This window comes from Meriones unguiculatus, chromosome 11 (assembly GCF_030254825.1).
Source record: "Meriones unguiculatus strain TT.TT164.6M chromosome 11, Bangor_MerUng_6.1, whole genome shotgun sequence".
In the NCBI taxonomy this organism is placed as follows: Eukaryota; Metazoa; Chordata; class Mammalia; order Rodentia; family Muridae; genus Meriones; species Meriones unguiculatus.
In genome coordinates, this window is record NC_083359.1 from 82,326,531 (window position 1) to 82,342,973 (window position 16,443).

The 16,443-nt window shown below is 38.6% G+C and overlaps 1 protein-coding gene across 1 annotated transcript; it reads left to right on the plus strand.

Annotated features, from left to right (window-relative positions):
• The first annotated feature begins 110 nt into the window (after positions 1-110).
• Positions 111-15,262, plus strand: Cenpl (centromere protein L). The gene is made up of 5 exons (XM_021662580.2): positions 111-662; positions 6,862-7,035; positions 8,372-8,623; positions 12,797-13,339; positions 14,910-15,262. Exons 2-5 carry the CDS (start codon positions 6,865-6,867, stop codon positions 14,979-14,981), a joined length of 1,038 nt encoding a protein of 345 aa, XP_021518255.1. The 5' UTR covers positions 111-662; positions 6,862-6,864; the 3' UTR covers positions 14,982-15,262.
• The last annotated feature ends 1,181 nt before the right edge of the window (positions 15,263-16,443 follow it).

Sequence of the window (16,443 nt, forward strand, 5' to 3'; positions counted from 1 at the left end):
GGCCAATCAGAGTGAGCGCGCCTCCGCCATGTTTATTCTGGGCGGAAGTGTGCAAGAAAGCTTCGCGCCGGTTGTAAGACGGAAGAGCAAGGCAGCGCGATTGGGAATTTGAGGCTACTGATTAACGTCGCCAAGCTCTGCCCTCAGCTAAAATGGCGGCGTCAGTTGCTAATTTACGTGAAGTCGGCGGGCCACAAGGAAGGCTTTCCGCGGCCGCAGGGCAAGTCGGGAAATAATTTTAAACTGTGGAAGGCAAGTTGTATATGGAGTTGCGCCTTTGGGAACGGAGGCTTCGAGTCTGTCTTTGATCGCAAGAGAGCTCCGGAGAAGGGGTTTGGGGACGCCTTGTCTTTCGTGGGCAGACGCCAGCTTCTGAGGAGTGAGGGTCGCAGAGCCGGGCCGCCAGGGAAGCGGAACTGTCGCTCCCGGGCTGAAGTCGCAGGCGTTGCCGGTGTCCGAGGGAGCCCAGGTTCCCTCGCTGGGCTCCTGAACTCTCTTCTGAACTCATCTGGGATTGCTTCAGTCTTTCTAAGCAGTCATTTTGGCCGCTGTCTTTTTTTTTTTCTTAAGAAAACCTTTCGTCTCGACGTAGTCTTGAACCAGACTGGAAGAATGATTCGTGAATCCGGAAAGGATGACAGCGCCCTTACGACATATTTTTGGTGAGAGGTTTGTGTGGGTCCTGGACTGGCCATGTTCTGCAGTGAGATCTGTTCTATGGCTATTGTCGTTTCAATGCTTTTGTGTATTTAGATGGGTTGCAAACTGTTGTGGGGTACGCTTAAATCCAACATAATTCAAACACCAGGTCAATGCAGATGCCAAAAGTTTATGTTGAAGCCGCTACTTTCCGATCGATCAGGGCCACAGAACAGACTCGGGAACTGAACTGCGACCGTGTCCAGCATATTTAAAGGATGAAACCATACAGCGAGGGGGAGCCCGATGAGCTGTAGCATAAGGGTTGACATAAGGGTTGAGCAAGGAACTTTGCATCAATCAGGATAGGAGTTGGTTCCTGGGCCTGGGCACATGAACTTAGTTTTACACTGCTAGCAAGATGGGTTGTCTGGACTCAAACAACTGTTTCCTTACAAGTTGTCCCTGAGCTGTCTGGAGTCAGGCAACTGTCTCCTTACAACAGAAGCTGTTCAGCTATTGGGAAATCCCCAGCTCCCCTAGGGCCTGGGACCTTGAACTCAGTTTGATTATGGAGTCTGAAAACCAAATGGTAATATTTAGAATAAGTTTCTTTTGCTTGTTCCCAACATTTCCCCCTTGTTTTTGTACCTTAATCAAATATTAGATGTTATGCCGTCTATCCATTTATGAGGGATTGTATTGTGCCCTCAAAACCATAAGTGTGATAGCATTAATGCGGTCTTGAAAAAGAAGTGAAATGAAATTTTTCATGCAAGGGGCATAAGGCATAATTGAGGAGGAACAGGGACTATGGGCCCAATCAAGCTGGTGATGAGAGTGGATAGCCATGGGAACCAGTTGACAAAGAGACTCGAACCAGTTTTGATCATTCATCTTGTCCCATTCCCTCTGCAAGAGATTATTCTCCTTAATTCTGCAGAGAGTATCCCTAGCAACCCGATTGGTTAGTATAGAAATAATAATTTCTTAAAAGCCATATAATATCTTTTGTTTACCATAAAGCAGACTAAGTAAGTGCCCTATTATACTGTAGACTATTTAAGTAATGACTCTTATCAGTTGACAAATCTGGGCCCATTTTTGGTATGTCATCTGGCATTATAGGTAACCATTTGTCCCTTATGCCAGGGAGCTCCTTTTGACTTAGCATTTCAGCCTGTTTGTTAGGTGGGACAGTGGATGGCATATTCTCTGCTTCCAGCTGACATGAGGACATTGTTATTGGGACCTAGGAAGGCTGAAAGGCTGGGCAATATCAGAAGCATCTGATTAGCCAATCCAGCTGAAAGACAGGAAGCAGTCACATTGGCTGGACTGGTTTACATTAGTTTTCAGGAAGTCCAGAGCTTAGCAGTTTTCATTCCTCAGGTGATCCCTGGATGGAGTCTGTCAGTCAAGTGAAAATCAGCTGAGACAAGACTAGGGAGAGAATTAAAATTTCCTAGTGATTGGGGAAGGTAAAGAATTCCAAGACCAGGGGAAATTTCCATTTTCAGGAACAGGTAGGTAGAGATACTTACCTGGAGTCCATTTGACCTGTGGCAAGTGGATCCAAGTTGTTCACTGAAGCTTATAAGAATCTTTTTAAGTTTACAAAATTTTAGATACGTTTTAATATGTTAGTATTACTACTGTTTATAATCTGCATTAAAATCGACATTGTAGAGAAGGCAATAGACTCTTACACCTTAGTGCCATAGTAGAAGCTTGGGAAACAATTTAAAATCTTGAGCCTGTGACTAGGACAGTGGATTTATAGTGGAGTATTTTACCAGAGTTAGATTAACCAAATTCCATTGGTTAATAGTAAAGCTCTGAACTTTGAGGTCTTAAAATAACGGTAGCATAGTGAGGGAAAGAAATCTTAAGCATTTTTTTATTTCTTTTATATACCTTAAATCATTTTCTTATCAACATTTAAGCTTTCATATCATCCAACTTTCATAACTTGCTTTTACCAGCCTTAAAAATCTTCTTAGATCCTAAATGTTTTCTTAGATCCTCACAACTTAAATTTCTGTATCGTTAGACTTTATATAAGCTTTATTTTTTTTATCTAATTATTTATCATGAGACATAGGTGGTTGATTACTGGGAGCAGTCACTGTATAGTAAGTTCCTTTAGATAAAGGGATAGCAAAAAGCTATTTTGAAACCTGTTTCCTAAGTCTGGTAACAAGGCCTAGTAGTGGCAGCTGTAGGAGAGTAAGGCCTGTGGCCTGATTTTTGCATGTGAAAGTAACTGACAGGGCAGCTGAAGCCTTGGTTGCTGCTGTTAAATTGATAAATCTTTCATTAGTCTAGTCTTCAAACCTATCAGAGATCTGAGAAAGATAAATTTCACCTAAGTAAGCAGGAAGTGCAGACCAAGCAGCTTCCGAGTCTGACAGAGATCGGCTACCTGGACCCCAGGTCCTCTGTTGGTGAGGCATCAGGCTTCCACTGCTAGATTTAACTCTTATCAGAGTTAAACTCTTATCAGAGTTTTTTGTGAAGCATGCATTTTGAAGGACTAGCCTACCTTGTCTTGGCAAAGTTGGGCAGTTCACTTTCCAGTGTCCTGCTTGTCCACAGTTTGGACAGCGTGCTGTGAGCAGTTGAGGTAAAGGGCAGTTTACAGCCCACTGGCCAGCTTTGCCACCTTTGAAGCAAGCTTAAGGTGAAGGTTCTTCTGTGCCCATCTTCTTTGGAGGAGATTAGGAGTGCAGTCAGGAGCTGGCATGTCTATCATGAAAGCATTTCTTATTAAACATTTAAAATGCCATATTCTGCAGATCCTTGAAGTGTCTGAGGACTGTCTATCATCTAAAGTATATTTGAATAGACAAATTTTGGTTGTTTTTAGTTACCAACCTAGGCTTAACCTTGAAAACATATACATATATAATTAATTATATTAGTCCTTAGCGCGACTACAAATATATTTCTGAACATCTTAAAGAATTTAATCATTTATGACTGACTATTAATTTGTATATTTTTATCCTTAACAGCTTATAATAAAATGATAATTTCTGAACTAAAGCTCTTTCAGTATCAAGATAAGATTTAAATGTAGAGATTGGGACTTTCTTTTTTTTTTTAAATATTAATTACAGTTTATTCACTTCTATCCTATCTGTAGCCCCATCCCTCACTCCCTCCCAATCCAACCCTCCTTCCCTCATCTCCCAAGTCCCTCTCCAAGTCCACTGATAGGGGAGGTCCTCCTCAGATTGGGATTTTCTTGATCTTTTATGGTATGCTATTACAGAACATAACAGTTCTTTGTATGACTCAGTTTACAAAAAAATAGCTATATATCAATAATGTTAGTAAAAACAGGGAGGTTAAATATTTATCTTTAAATCTGTCTCTGTTAGCCTGAATAGAGTTTATGTAGGAAAGACATACTTTTACGCCAGTGATTCTTATTTTTAAAATGTTGTAACCCTTTAATATGTTGTAGTGACATCAGTCATAAAATAGACATTTGATTTGTAGACAATCCTAGGCTACCCCTGTAAAAAGGTCTTTTGATCCCCAAAGGGTTTCAACCTATAGGTTGAGAAACTGTTATAAGTTCTTTGTCAGGTTGCCCAAGGTCATTGTCTTATTGCATCATAAGCTAGGAATTCTTTAGTCTCTGGTGTTTAGCCATGGCCCTAATTTTTAGGTTTTTTTATTCATCTATTCGTCAAGATCATATGTTAATAAAGATATTATAATAAAATACCTGTTAAACTTTAAAATATCCCATAGCCTTATAAATTTAAACATTTTTAAAAGCTGTATTTTTTTAATACAGTTTTAAATTTTCTATAAAACTCCAAAATTTTCTTTAAAGAACTTGAAAACTCTCAGTTGTGTGTTTTTGAAATATCAAAAGGAAGTATCTTTTTAAAGAGTGAAGACACAGAGCATAACCATAATTTTTAGAAGACAAACCAAGTTTTAACAGTGTAAGCAATTCAGTGTCTCTAAAGCTAATACCAAGTGCACTATTTTTATGTTATAAAGTTTGGCTGCCAGCAAGAAAAGTTTTTGTATATGAACTCATGGAGGTACAGCTTTAATATCTCATTAATCAAGTCTAGTTTTAAATTCTCATGGGCACAGAGGTTTTGTAGCAGGACTAGACATCAGCTTCCTCACCAGACAAGCTGAGAAGCTGCTGGTGCCCCTTTAAGAGCAGTTTGTACAGATCAGGCAGTCCCAGACTTGCTGTCAGCTTGATCCAGGCAGGAGGTGAGGCTTCTCCAGCAGTGCTAGGCTCCTAGCTGCAGGTACAGGACTCCAAGAGCAGCACCAGTTTATCAGTTTTTATTGTCTCAATTCAGCTGCTTTTTTTCTGAAAGTCCTTGAATTGAGTTAAAACTAAGTCAAGGGGTGAATGGCCAGCAGATGAAGTTTGGACCTTTCCTCTGAATAGGAAACACAGAACAACAATCAAGCAACCAAATGAAACTACAGATAAAAACTAACAGACATCCCTGAGATGTCTGGACTCAGACAACTAACTCCTTACAGTAGAAGCTGTTCAATTATTAGGAAGTCTCCAACTCCCCTAGGGCCTGGGACCTTGAACTCAGTTTGATTATGGAGTCTGAAGACCAAACGGTAGTATTTAGAATAAGTTTCTTTTGCTTGTTCCCAACTGAAGTTAATGTCCAGGAGAGCATTGGTATGGGGCAGTCAGTTGACTTTTGTGGCAATATTGCAATGATTAACTTAGGCGCCCTTTCTTCATGGAACTGACCACAAGAGAGACAACTGAGGTTTAGTTGTGTGTTAGGAACTGAGTACAAGAGAATTTGGTGAGCGATATAGTTGTGTGGATACTAGAAAGCTTCTGAGAGGGCAAGTCTTGGGGAGTATTTCAGACCCTTCCCTTCTGTCAACTGGCTACATAGTAGTTTACATAATGGGGTCATTTGAGGAGTAAATGAACAGTAGTACCAGATGTGGCCCCAGCATTAGGGAGGCTGATGTAAGAAAATTGCTGAGTTCTAGGCCAACCTGGGCTACACAGTGAGGCTATCACTCTATATAAACAAAACACCCCCAAACAAAAGGAGAATATATTTTTTAATTATTTATTTTTTATATTAATTACAGTTTATTCATTTTGTATCCCAGCTGTAGCCCTCTCCTACATTTCCTTCCAATCCCACCCTCCCTTCCTCATCTCCTCCCTGCCCCTCTCCAAGTCCACTGATAGGGGAGGTCCTCCTCCCCTTCCATCTGACCCTAGCCTATCAGGTCTCATCAGGACTGACCGTATTGTCTTTCTCTGTGGCCTGGTAAGGCTGCTTCCCACCTCAGGGGGAGAGAATATTTGCTAAAGACCTAATATCCATGAACAAATTCATTGACAATTGTACTTTATAGCACATTCAGCTCAGTTTTGTCACTTTTCTGGCTGAAGGAGGGTTGGTAGGAAAGGAAATGTCTTATACAGGCAGGTTTGGAAAGCAGCAGGCATTTTCTCTGCAGGTCAAGTTCTAATTAAAGGTATTGCAGATGTGGAGTTGTGTCTGTAAAGATGCCCTCTAGTTTTCTGGTTAGAAATCACACATCTTTCTGTCTACTGAGAGTGGTGAGTGGCAGAGCCAGCAGGGGTGAGCAGGGCTCCAACCTGGAAACCTGGTTTTCTTTTTACTGGTGATCTGGGGCCAGTTAGTGAATGGTCATTCTGTTGCTGTTGTTCTGCAGCCTCCTTCAGGAAAGGGGAGCAAACTGTGATGTAGCTGTCTTTTTGCTTAGGACTGGCCTTTGCTACCTTGATAGAGCCTTCCAACTTTCAGGGACCCTGGAGGAGAACCATCCACCCACCATATCAGGTGTCATAAATACTGTCTTTCCATGTGCTCATATAAACTCACCTTATAAGTTTTCCCTCACTTTTTGAAGTTGGTAAGCCAGATTAGAGACAGCTCTTTAGGGTCATCATGAAGCCCCTGTTGTGTCCATCATTCATGGTGGTCTTGCAAGTCTCCTTTACAACACGTATATCACATTATTTGACTTATTCTAGAGCTCATATTGTAAAAGGCCTTGCTTTGGGATTTCTCTTCACAGCAGTGGAACAGGGGCTAAGACAGGAAACGAGGATGTTGTGGAAACAGTGGGGAGCGGGAGGGAAAGAGTAAGAAGTACCTGTAGCGCAGTGTGCATGGATTAGCTTTTTAGTGATTATAGTTCTTTCTTTAAATGCAGACCATGGATTCTTATGATTCGCGAGGATCAACTTCTAAACAAAGTACCTCAGATCTTAAAGACTACTTTGTAGGTGCCACCCCTCTGCAGAAACGGCTGGAATCGGTCAGAAGGCAGAGTTCATTTTTTCCCAGTCCATCTCGAAGGAAAATTCCCCAGTGTTCACAGTTGCAGGTATGATTTGTGACCCTTTGAGATAGTGATGAAAGTATATGAATAAGAATACATCAACTTACATACCCATAATACTTTTAGTATCTTAACCTCTCACCCAATAGATAAATGAGGAATAGCTAACTAAATAATTTCATTTTAACCACAATATCTTTTGTTCCTCCTAATCATCTTTAATCCACATTATTTTATTTCCTTAATATTTTTCTTTTGTGATATTTGCATACAGACTCATACTTTCCCCTGTTTGACTGGAATATCCCTCATTTTTATATTTGTGCGATGTTTCTAAATAATTGAAATTGTATTCTTGTCTAGCAGGTTGCATAAGTTCTATTGTGTTCTTTAGTACCTTTCCCTTTTCCCTTTCTTTTTTTTCCTTTCCCTTTTTCCCCTTTTCCCTTTCCCTTTTTCCTTTTTTCCTTTCCCTTTCCCTTTCCTTCTTTCTTTTGAGACAGGGTTTCTCTGTATAGCCTTGGCTGTCCTGGAACTCACTATGTAGACGAAGCTGGCCTCGAACTCACAGTGATCCACCAGCCTCTGCCTCCTGAGTGCTGAGATTAAAGGTGTGCCCAGCTTAAAACATTTTCTTTATTTAGTATGCACATGAATTGAGCATGTACCCTTATGGTATGTTACTCTGAGTCCTGTGCATATACAGCAAGAGTGGTCCAGCTAGGTCATATTTTTTAGTGTCTTAAAGAAATTCTACCCTGACTTTGTAGTGTGCACTGGTTTACATCTCTACCAAAGTGTTTGGTTTTTGATGGCACTCATGACTGTAATAGCGTAGACAAGCATATTTCTAAGTATCCTTTTATTTATTATACTGAGTTAGGCTTTGTTGTATAAGGGGGACTTGCTGTCAAAAAAGCTTTTAAATTACTTAAGGCTAATCAAACTAGGTCCTTCAGAAATCCTTTTGTGTGTGTACAAGCCCAGGACTGTGCACATCGAGGCAAGCCTCTGTCATTAAGTGACAGCATCACTATTTCCAAGATATATATAAAGTAGAACATAAAATGTTTATGAAATCCTGTGAGATGCTACTGTTTTATGTTCCAGCAGCTAGAGTAAATGAAATAAACAAAACCCTGTCCCCAGCAAGCTTATACTCTGATTGGAAGACAAGAAAAATAAGACATATGTATTCATATCATAGTAAGTGCTTTAAAGAAAAACAAAATGGTTAGTAGACAGTGACAGACTTGGAGTAATACATTTGTGTTCGAGTAGCCTCTGAGATAAGAACTAAGGACGGATCTGGATAACATTGGGAGCGGTCTTACTTTTTCAAACCCATGTCTTGATTTTTTTTTTAATTTTTTTTTTTTAGGAAGATATCGATCCTCAGAAGGTTGCATTTCTCCTGCACAAACAGTGGACTGTATATAGTTTAACTCCCCTGTATAAATTCTCCTATACTAATCTCAAAGAGTACTCTAGACTTCTCAGTGCATTTATTGTTGCCGAAAAGCAAAAAGGACTTGCTGTGGAAGTGGGAGAAGACTTGAACATCAAAGTGAGCTTCTCCACTCTGCTTGGAGTGAGGGGAACGCAAAGGGACCCGAAAGCCTTTCTTGTCCAGGTAGAGTGGAATATGTGAAACATTTGCTTTGCAGAGGGAGGGAAAAGGCTGTATTTTGTTGGTTTGGAATGGAAATTAAAGTATTTATTGGCTTCTTTTTTTTTTTTTCATTTAAAAACATTTTTTATTACATTGATGTTTTTGTTTATTTAATTGTGTGTGCACATGTGTGCCATAATGTGCTTGTAGAATTTGGAGAACCTACTAGAATTAGTTCTCTCTAATGTAGGGTTTTGGGATCAATCTCATGTTGTTAGGCATGACACCAAGTGCCATCTTGCTGACCCAAAGCTTGTGGTTTTTTTTTCTTTTTTTTAAATTTTATTTTATAATTTATCTACTTATTTCACTTTTTGTCAAGACAGGGTTTCTCTGTGTAGCCCTGTCTGTCCTGGAACTCCCTCTGTAGACCAGGCTGGCCTCGAACTCACAGACATCTGACTGCCTTTACCTTCCAAGTACTGAGATTTAAAAAGCATGTACCACCAACACTCAGCTCTTTTTATATTATAATAATTAAAATAGTCAACTTAATTTTTGTCTCCTACATGTATAGGAAATTTTTCTTGTGGATGTAATATGATGTTGGTTTTAGAAAACACAGAGAAGTATAAAGGAAGTTTAATAAACTAGTGCTGGCTTGGGCAAGCCTGGTGGTCTGAATTTGATAACCTGGAACCAAAGGTAGAAGGGTAGAAGTGAGTCCACAACGATGTTCTTGGTCCTTATACTCCACTCTGGCACACATGCCCCCCAACTATGTACTCACATACACATAATAATTTTTTAAAACTCAGATTTAACATTTTGATATACATCTACTCATTTATCTGAATCAGTATAGTCTTAAAATTGGGATCTCACTGTCCATACTTTGCATTATGGCATTTTGCCTAATCAGTGTTGTTTATAATATTCATACGGAAATTCTACGTTTTTGTAGATACAGCTATATGCTATAGTTTATTTTTTATTGTGATAAAACACTGACCAAAAGCAACTTGGGGAAGAAAGAATTTATATATTGCCTTATAAATTCCATGTCTCAGTCCATGATGGAAGAAGGCAAGGCAGGAACTCAAGCAGAGACCAGAAGGGACGCTGATTACTGGCGTTCTCCCCGTGGCTACTCATTGCTTTCTTACACAATCAGGTCTAGCTGCCCAGGGTGAGTGGGGCCTCCTACATCAATCATCAATCGAGGAAATGGCCTCAGACTTGTCCATGAGCCACTCTGGTATAGAAATTTTTCAGTTGATGTTCCCTCTTCCCAGATGACTGTAGCTGTGTTAAGGTGTCTAAAAACTAACCAGAACTTTAAATCACTGTATTTTTTTAGGTTTTAGTTCCCAGAAGCAAAATGTTATTAAAATTCTGTGCATTATATCCTTCCATGTGGTATGTGATACCATGTTAACTCTCAGGAATGCAGGTTTTTGGTTTTTTTTTATCTCTTCTGGTGGGAACATAAAAATTTCAGCAGTCACTTTGGAAAGCAATGGGCTTCAAATTTTTATTTCTTGATAAGCTTTCAGGACTCTTAGGTCATGACAGTGAGATACATAGAGTATATTTGGTCTTGGGGATGTTTAAATCCCTCATAATCTCTTGAATAAGGAGCTATGATTTAAAAAAAAAACTGTTTAAATGATTCTTTATTAAGAAATATGTTGGGGCAATGATTTAAATGTTGCCCTGGTTAGTACTTTAACAAAAACTTTTATGAGTTTTTTGAAGGTGCGTTAACTATATAATTTACAATGGGAAATTTGAGGGGTTAGTCATGGGAATATAATTAAGATTTTAAACCATGTTGAACAGATTAGCACAATGGGACAAACTGAAAGACCTTTAAATTTTAGTAGAATTAAGTTTACTACTTTGATTTAGGTTGAGGGGAGATTTACATTTTACACATTAATAGCAAAGATGAATGTATTGGGCCTTTTAATTTTTTAAATTAGATTTATTCATTTTATGTGTGTTTTGCCTGTTTGTATGTCTCACCACTTGTGTGCATGGTACCCTTAGAGGTCAGAAGAGGGCATCAGCTCAACTGGAACTGGAATTATGGATGGTTGTGAACCATCATACGGGTGCTGAAAATTGAGCACAGGCCCTCATCAAGAGCAATAAGTGCTCTTCACTGCTGAGCCATCTCTTCAGTCCTGGGGTTTTGTTTGTTTGTTTTGTTTTTTTAATACAAATATGCCAACTAAAAATCAGAGGTCTGTAATCTGAGATTATATTAATGGTAGATTCTAGGTCAAAGATCTAATCAGACTTTTTTCCTAACGTAGAGCCTTTTATACACTATGTACTTTGCCACTGAGTTAGATTCTTAGGCCCTTGTCGTTAAACTTTTCTGAACTAAGTATTTTCACATTTGGATGGCTCCTATGCATAAGAAGTTCAGAGATGAGGCACTGAGTGTATGTCCTAGGAGGAATGGCTTGAAGACACTGGAGCTGTTGAACTTGACAGTGTATGTGTTACAGATCAGCAGGTGTCTGAAGGGCTTTTCTTATAGGAGAGAGGTTAGGTTTTATTTGTCTTACATGCCCGTACTGAAGAAGGAGACGAGTGGATGGGAACTGTGTAACATATGGAAGAACATTGAGTTGATGAAAAGAGTTGCTGTGGGAAATGGTCGATGGCAAATGTAAGCTGTTGGACTTGGAGATCTTCTGTAGTCCCTTCTAAAGTTGAGATTTTTTTTCTTCCCCATGATACTGTACCTGAGTGTGCTATCTAAAAAGTTTCTAATTTGTTTTTTGGTAAGATCTTGCCATATGCTCTCATTCTGGTATAGAAAAATATTGGCCAAAAGTCAAAGTTTTGATAAGCCCTATTAATATGATTAGAGAAGCTTCTCTTTGTCATTTTATATCGGCTATTATTATTGTTATTAATACTAATATTTTAATTTTGTTTTTTAATGAAGTGAAGTTAGAGTTAATTAGTTTTAATACTTAATTACAGATATAAAATAGGGAGAGTGAGACATAGAAAATGACAGTATTTAAAAAGGAAAAGAAGCTGGACATGGCTTACACAGCACTTTGTTTTGGGCTGTTTTGTGTTCTTTTTTTTTAAATGTGTTTTTCTTAGCGTATATAAATTACCCATGATAGTGGGTTTTATACATGTATGTGATCTATTTTGATCATTAACCCCTTATGCCCTCCCACTCTGGCTGATTTCCTTTCTCTTCCCAGCTAGTTCCCCTTCTACTCTCCTCCCTTGTTCTTTTGGTTACCCCATGAGTTTTGTTAGGGCTGTTTACAGGAGCACAGGTTGGGGGTTATTTATTGTAGTAATACAGACAACCTAACATTAGCTGTTCCACTAAAGAAAACGTCTCTCTCAGCAGTCATTAACTGCCTCTATATCCTCAGGGATAAGTGGAGCTCTGTGAGTTTCTCCCTCTTTCAAGTGAGAATGTTGATGAACCTAATCTTCTGCAAGTAATTAGCTGTGGAGAGTTCAAGAGTGCAGTTTGCCAGGTCATGCCCAGAGACAGGATCCCATAATGCTTCCACCTCTTCCTCTGGCTCTATTCTCCCCACCTACTCTTCATGCATATTCCCTAAGCATTAGAGGAAGTAATATATATCTATTTAACCACCGCTTAACTCTCTGTTACAGCTTACAACTCTCTGGCCTGTTGTAAGCTTCTGTGGTAACTCTGGCCACAGCTAAAAGAAACTTTCCTGACCAAAGCTGACAGCAGTATTCATCTATGAGTACAACATAAATATTTTAAGACAGTAATTTGAAAGGGACAATATGTCCACTTATCAATAAGTACCTTGCCCAGTAGAGCCTAGGCTTATAATCCCAGACATGATTTTCTTCCTGTGGAGCAGGGCTCAAATCTAGTAAGAAAGTAATTGGTTATTCCCACAACAGTTATCCCATTATTGTACATTTGTTTGTTCATTCATTCGTTCATTCATTCATTCATTACTTGAGGCAGTATTTCACAGGCCAGGCTAGTCTCAAACCCGCTATGGAGCCAAGGCTGGCCTTGAACTCCTTGTCTTTCTGATTCAGCCTGGGATTATGAGCATGTGCCAACCATGCTTGGTTTTTTAATATACTCATTAATTTTAGGAGATAAAGTTTAGGAATAAATAGTCTTTTGAACTTAATAATTTGTTTTGCTTGTAGATTCTCTCAAAATCTCAGTCATCACGTGAGCACAGAGAAGGTAAAGTGTTGTGGACTGGTTGGTTCTGTTGTGTATTTGGAGACAGTCTCCTGGAGACTGTCTCAGAAGACTTCACCTGCCTACCCTTGTTCCTTGCAAATGGAGCAGAGTCCAATACATCCTTAATCGGAAGCTGGTTTCAGAAAACCTTTGACTGTTGCTTCAGTCCTTTAACAATCAGTGCATTTAATCTTTCCTGGATGGCTGCTATGTGGACTGCATGCAAAATGGACCATTATATGGCAACTACTGAATTTTTTTGGTCTGTGCCCTGTAGCCCTCAAAGACTGGATATTTCTTATGCAATCCATCCAGAGGATGCAAAAGCTTTATGGGACAGTGTCCACAAAACACCTGGGGAGGTCACTCAGGACGAAGTTGACTTATTTATGGACTGCCTTTGTTCACATTTCCATAGACATTTTAAAATTCACTTATCAGCCACAAGATTGGTTCGTGTTTCAACATCTGTAGCTTCAGCACATACTGATGGGAAAATAAAGGTTAGTTTGAATGAACATATCTGTTTAATTTTTTTTGTCATATTTTCCAAATGTGATTGTATTTTTACATGGAGCAACATAGTTGAATGCATAGTAGTTCACAACGTTAGAGAGACTTATTTTATGCTTTATAAATGACCCACCAATGTCTTTAGCCACCTACAGCTAGCCTTAAAGTGTAAGAGCACTGTTTTGTGCTCTGTAAAGCTGAGTAATATGAGCTACCCTCTAGCAACTAAAAATTTCAAAATTGCCAAATTTTGAAATAATTATTAAAATAACAGCATTTTTATGGGTGGCATAAAATTAGAGCCAGCAACAGAATGTCATCTTTGCTTTCTAGGCTTTTCTGTTGCCATTAGAAAGGAAGTCACATAGACATGGTTTTTATGTTCTATAAAGAAACAAGTAGTTGATTCCTAAGACATTTGTTTTTTAATTTTTTATTTATGTATATTGGTGTTTTACTTGTATGTATGTATGCAACATGTGTGTGCTGCACCTGGTGCTCAAGGAGGCCAGAAGAGGGAACCTTTGGATCCATTGACACTGGAGTTTGTGAGCTGTCATGTGGGTGCTGGGAATTGAACATACTGGGTCCTTTGGAAGAGCAGCCAGTACCCTTAGCCACTAAGCCATCTCTCTGGTCCCTTTAAGATATATTTAAATACACAACCCTATATACATCTGGCGAATGTGTCCTATTATTTTGTCATTATTCAGACTCTTCAAAGAGTTTAATGGTAGAAGGAGAGAACTAGCTCCTGAAAGTTACCCTCTGACTTCCATACATGTGCTGTAGCATACACATACATAAAGACACAAAATAAATAATTTTTTATAAAAAGGAGTCAATATTTGAACTTTTATGTCTTAGGTTCCACGAGTACTGTATAACTCCCATTTTCAAACTGGAGGTAAAAATGAAATAATCAGCTGGAACATGATTTTGATGAGAAGAGTTAAGCATTAAAAACAAAAGAAACTTAATATAATGGCACATGCTTATAATAATAGACCTTGGGAGGTAGAGGCAGGAGGATCAATAGTCCAAAGTCATACTTGGCAACATAGAGAATTCAAAGCCAGCACTGGCTAGTTGAAACCCTGTGTCAGAAAACTAAAACAAGGATTGGAGAAATGGCTTAGTGATTTAAGAGCACTTAGTCTTCTTGCAGAGAACCTGAGAGTTCAGTTCCTAGTACCCAGACTGGGCAGGTCACAACCACCTATAACTTCAGTTTCAGAGGATCCAATACCCTCTTCTGGCCTTTTAAAAGCCGTTTTTCACCAGGCTCAGCTGGTTGAGAACTGTACTGCTTTTGCAGGGGATCTGAATTGGGTTCTCAGCACCCACATCAGGCAGTTCACACTTCCTGTAACTAGCTCCAAGAGATCAGATGCCTCTGACTTCTTTGGGCACTTGCATTCATGTGCATATACCTACAAACACAACTACATAATTAAAAATAAGAAAAAATCAACAAAAACCATATGCATCAAATTGCTTTGTCATCATAATAATTACTGTCTTAAATTTTAAACCTATAATCTTTTTTTTCTTTTACAGATTCTGTGTCATAAATACCTTATTGGTGTGTTGGCATATATGACAGAACTGGCAATTTTTCAAATTGAGTAAATTCTTGTATGGACTTTAAATGCAACATTATAAGCCCTTTTGATTATTTGCTGAGTTGCTATGCCAAGTGGGACAGTGCAAGAACCATAGCACCTGTTTCTCATGGTGCCTTCGGAGTTGCCCAGTGGATCTACAACACAGTGTGGTAGTGGGTGAGCCGCATTCACGTGCTTGTATGCCTATTGTATCGCTGTGGTTATGTTATATGTAATGTTTTAAAAGATGCTCAATTGTTAATATAAACCTATCCAATTTAGTCAAATAAACTATCTAAAATTTGCTGTTTTTGATTTAGGCTATTTATTCTGTCAGCGAGGCTTCCCTCTGAGGTTCGAGTTCCTCAATTTTTCACTTTCAGATTTCCCTCAGCTTTTTTTTTTTTTTTTTTTTTGTTTGATTGATTCCATTTCCACTTTCAGGTCTTGAACTGTTTTTTTTTTTTTTTTGCATTTTTTATTAATTATTATTTATTATAAGGTCTTGAACTGTTTTTTTCAGTTCCTTCCACTTTTTGTGTTTTCATTGATTTCTTTAAAGGCTTTATTTGTTTCCATTTTAAGGACCTCTATCATATTCATAAAAGCTATTTTAAGGTCTTTATTGTGTGCTTTGGTATGTTACAATTCTCAGGGTAGGGTAGGGTTGTGGTAGGGTTGCTGGGCTCTGGTAGAGACATATTGTCCTGGTGGTTATGATTATGTTTTTATGATGGCATCTAGGCATCTGGGTTTGGGAAGATTGTAATTCATGATGCTGGTATCTGGTCTTGTCTTTGTTGGGTGGATGTTTTGCTCCTTAGTTTCTATTGCCCTCTCTGGTTCTTAAGAGAGAGTGGGGGCTGTGTGTTTCATGGTGGGAAAATCTTCTAGTATCCTGATAGGTGTGGCCATTGGAGTTCCAGGTAATGAATACACATACCCAAACTTGGTTCTAAGTGAAGGCAGTAAAGGTGGTTCTAAGAGGCAAGTTCATAGTACTAAAGTGCCAACATTAAAAAAAAAAAAAGGAGAGATCTCATCCTAGCAACTTAACAACATACCTGAAAGCTCTAGAATGATAAGAAATTATCATACTCAGGGCTGAAATCAATGAAATAGAAGCAAAACTATAATGATTCAATGGAATAAACAGTTGATTTTTGAATCAGTAAGATTGATGAACCCCTATCCAAATTTACTAAAATGCAAAGAGAAAAAAATCCAAATTAACAAAATTAAAAATGAAAAAGGGGGACATAATAACAGACACTGAGGAAATCCACAGTTATAAGGACATACTTTAAAAGCCTCTCAAAAAAAAAAAGGATAATTTTCTTGATATATACTACTTACCAAAGTTAAATCAAGATCAGATAAGCAATTTAAACAGACTCATAACAATGAAATAGAAGCAGTTATTAAATTTTCCAACCAAAAACTGCTCATGGCCAGATGGTTTCAGCACAGAATTCTAAACTTCCAAA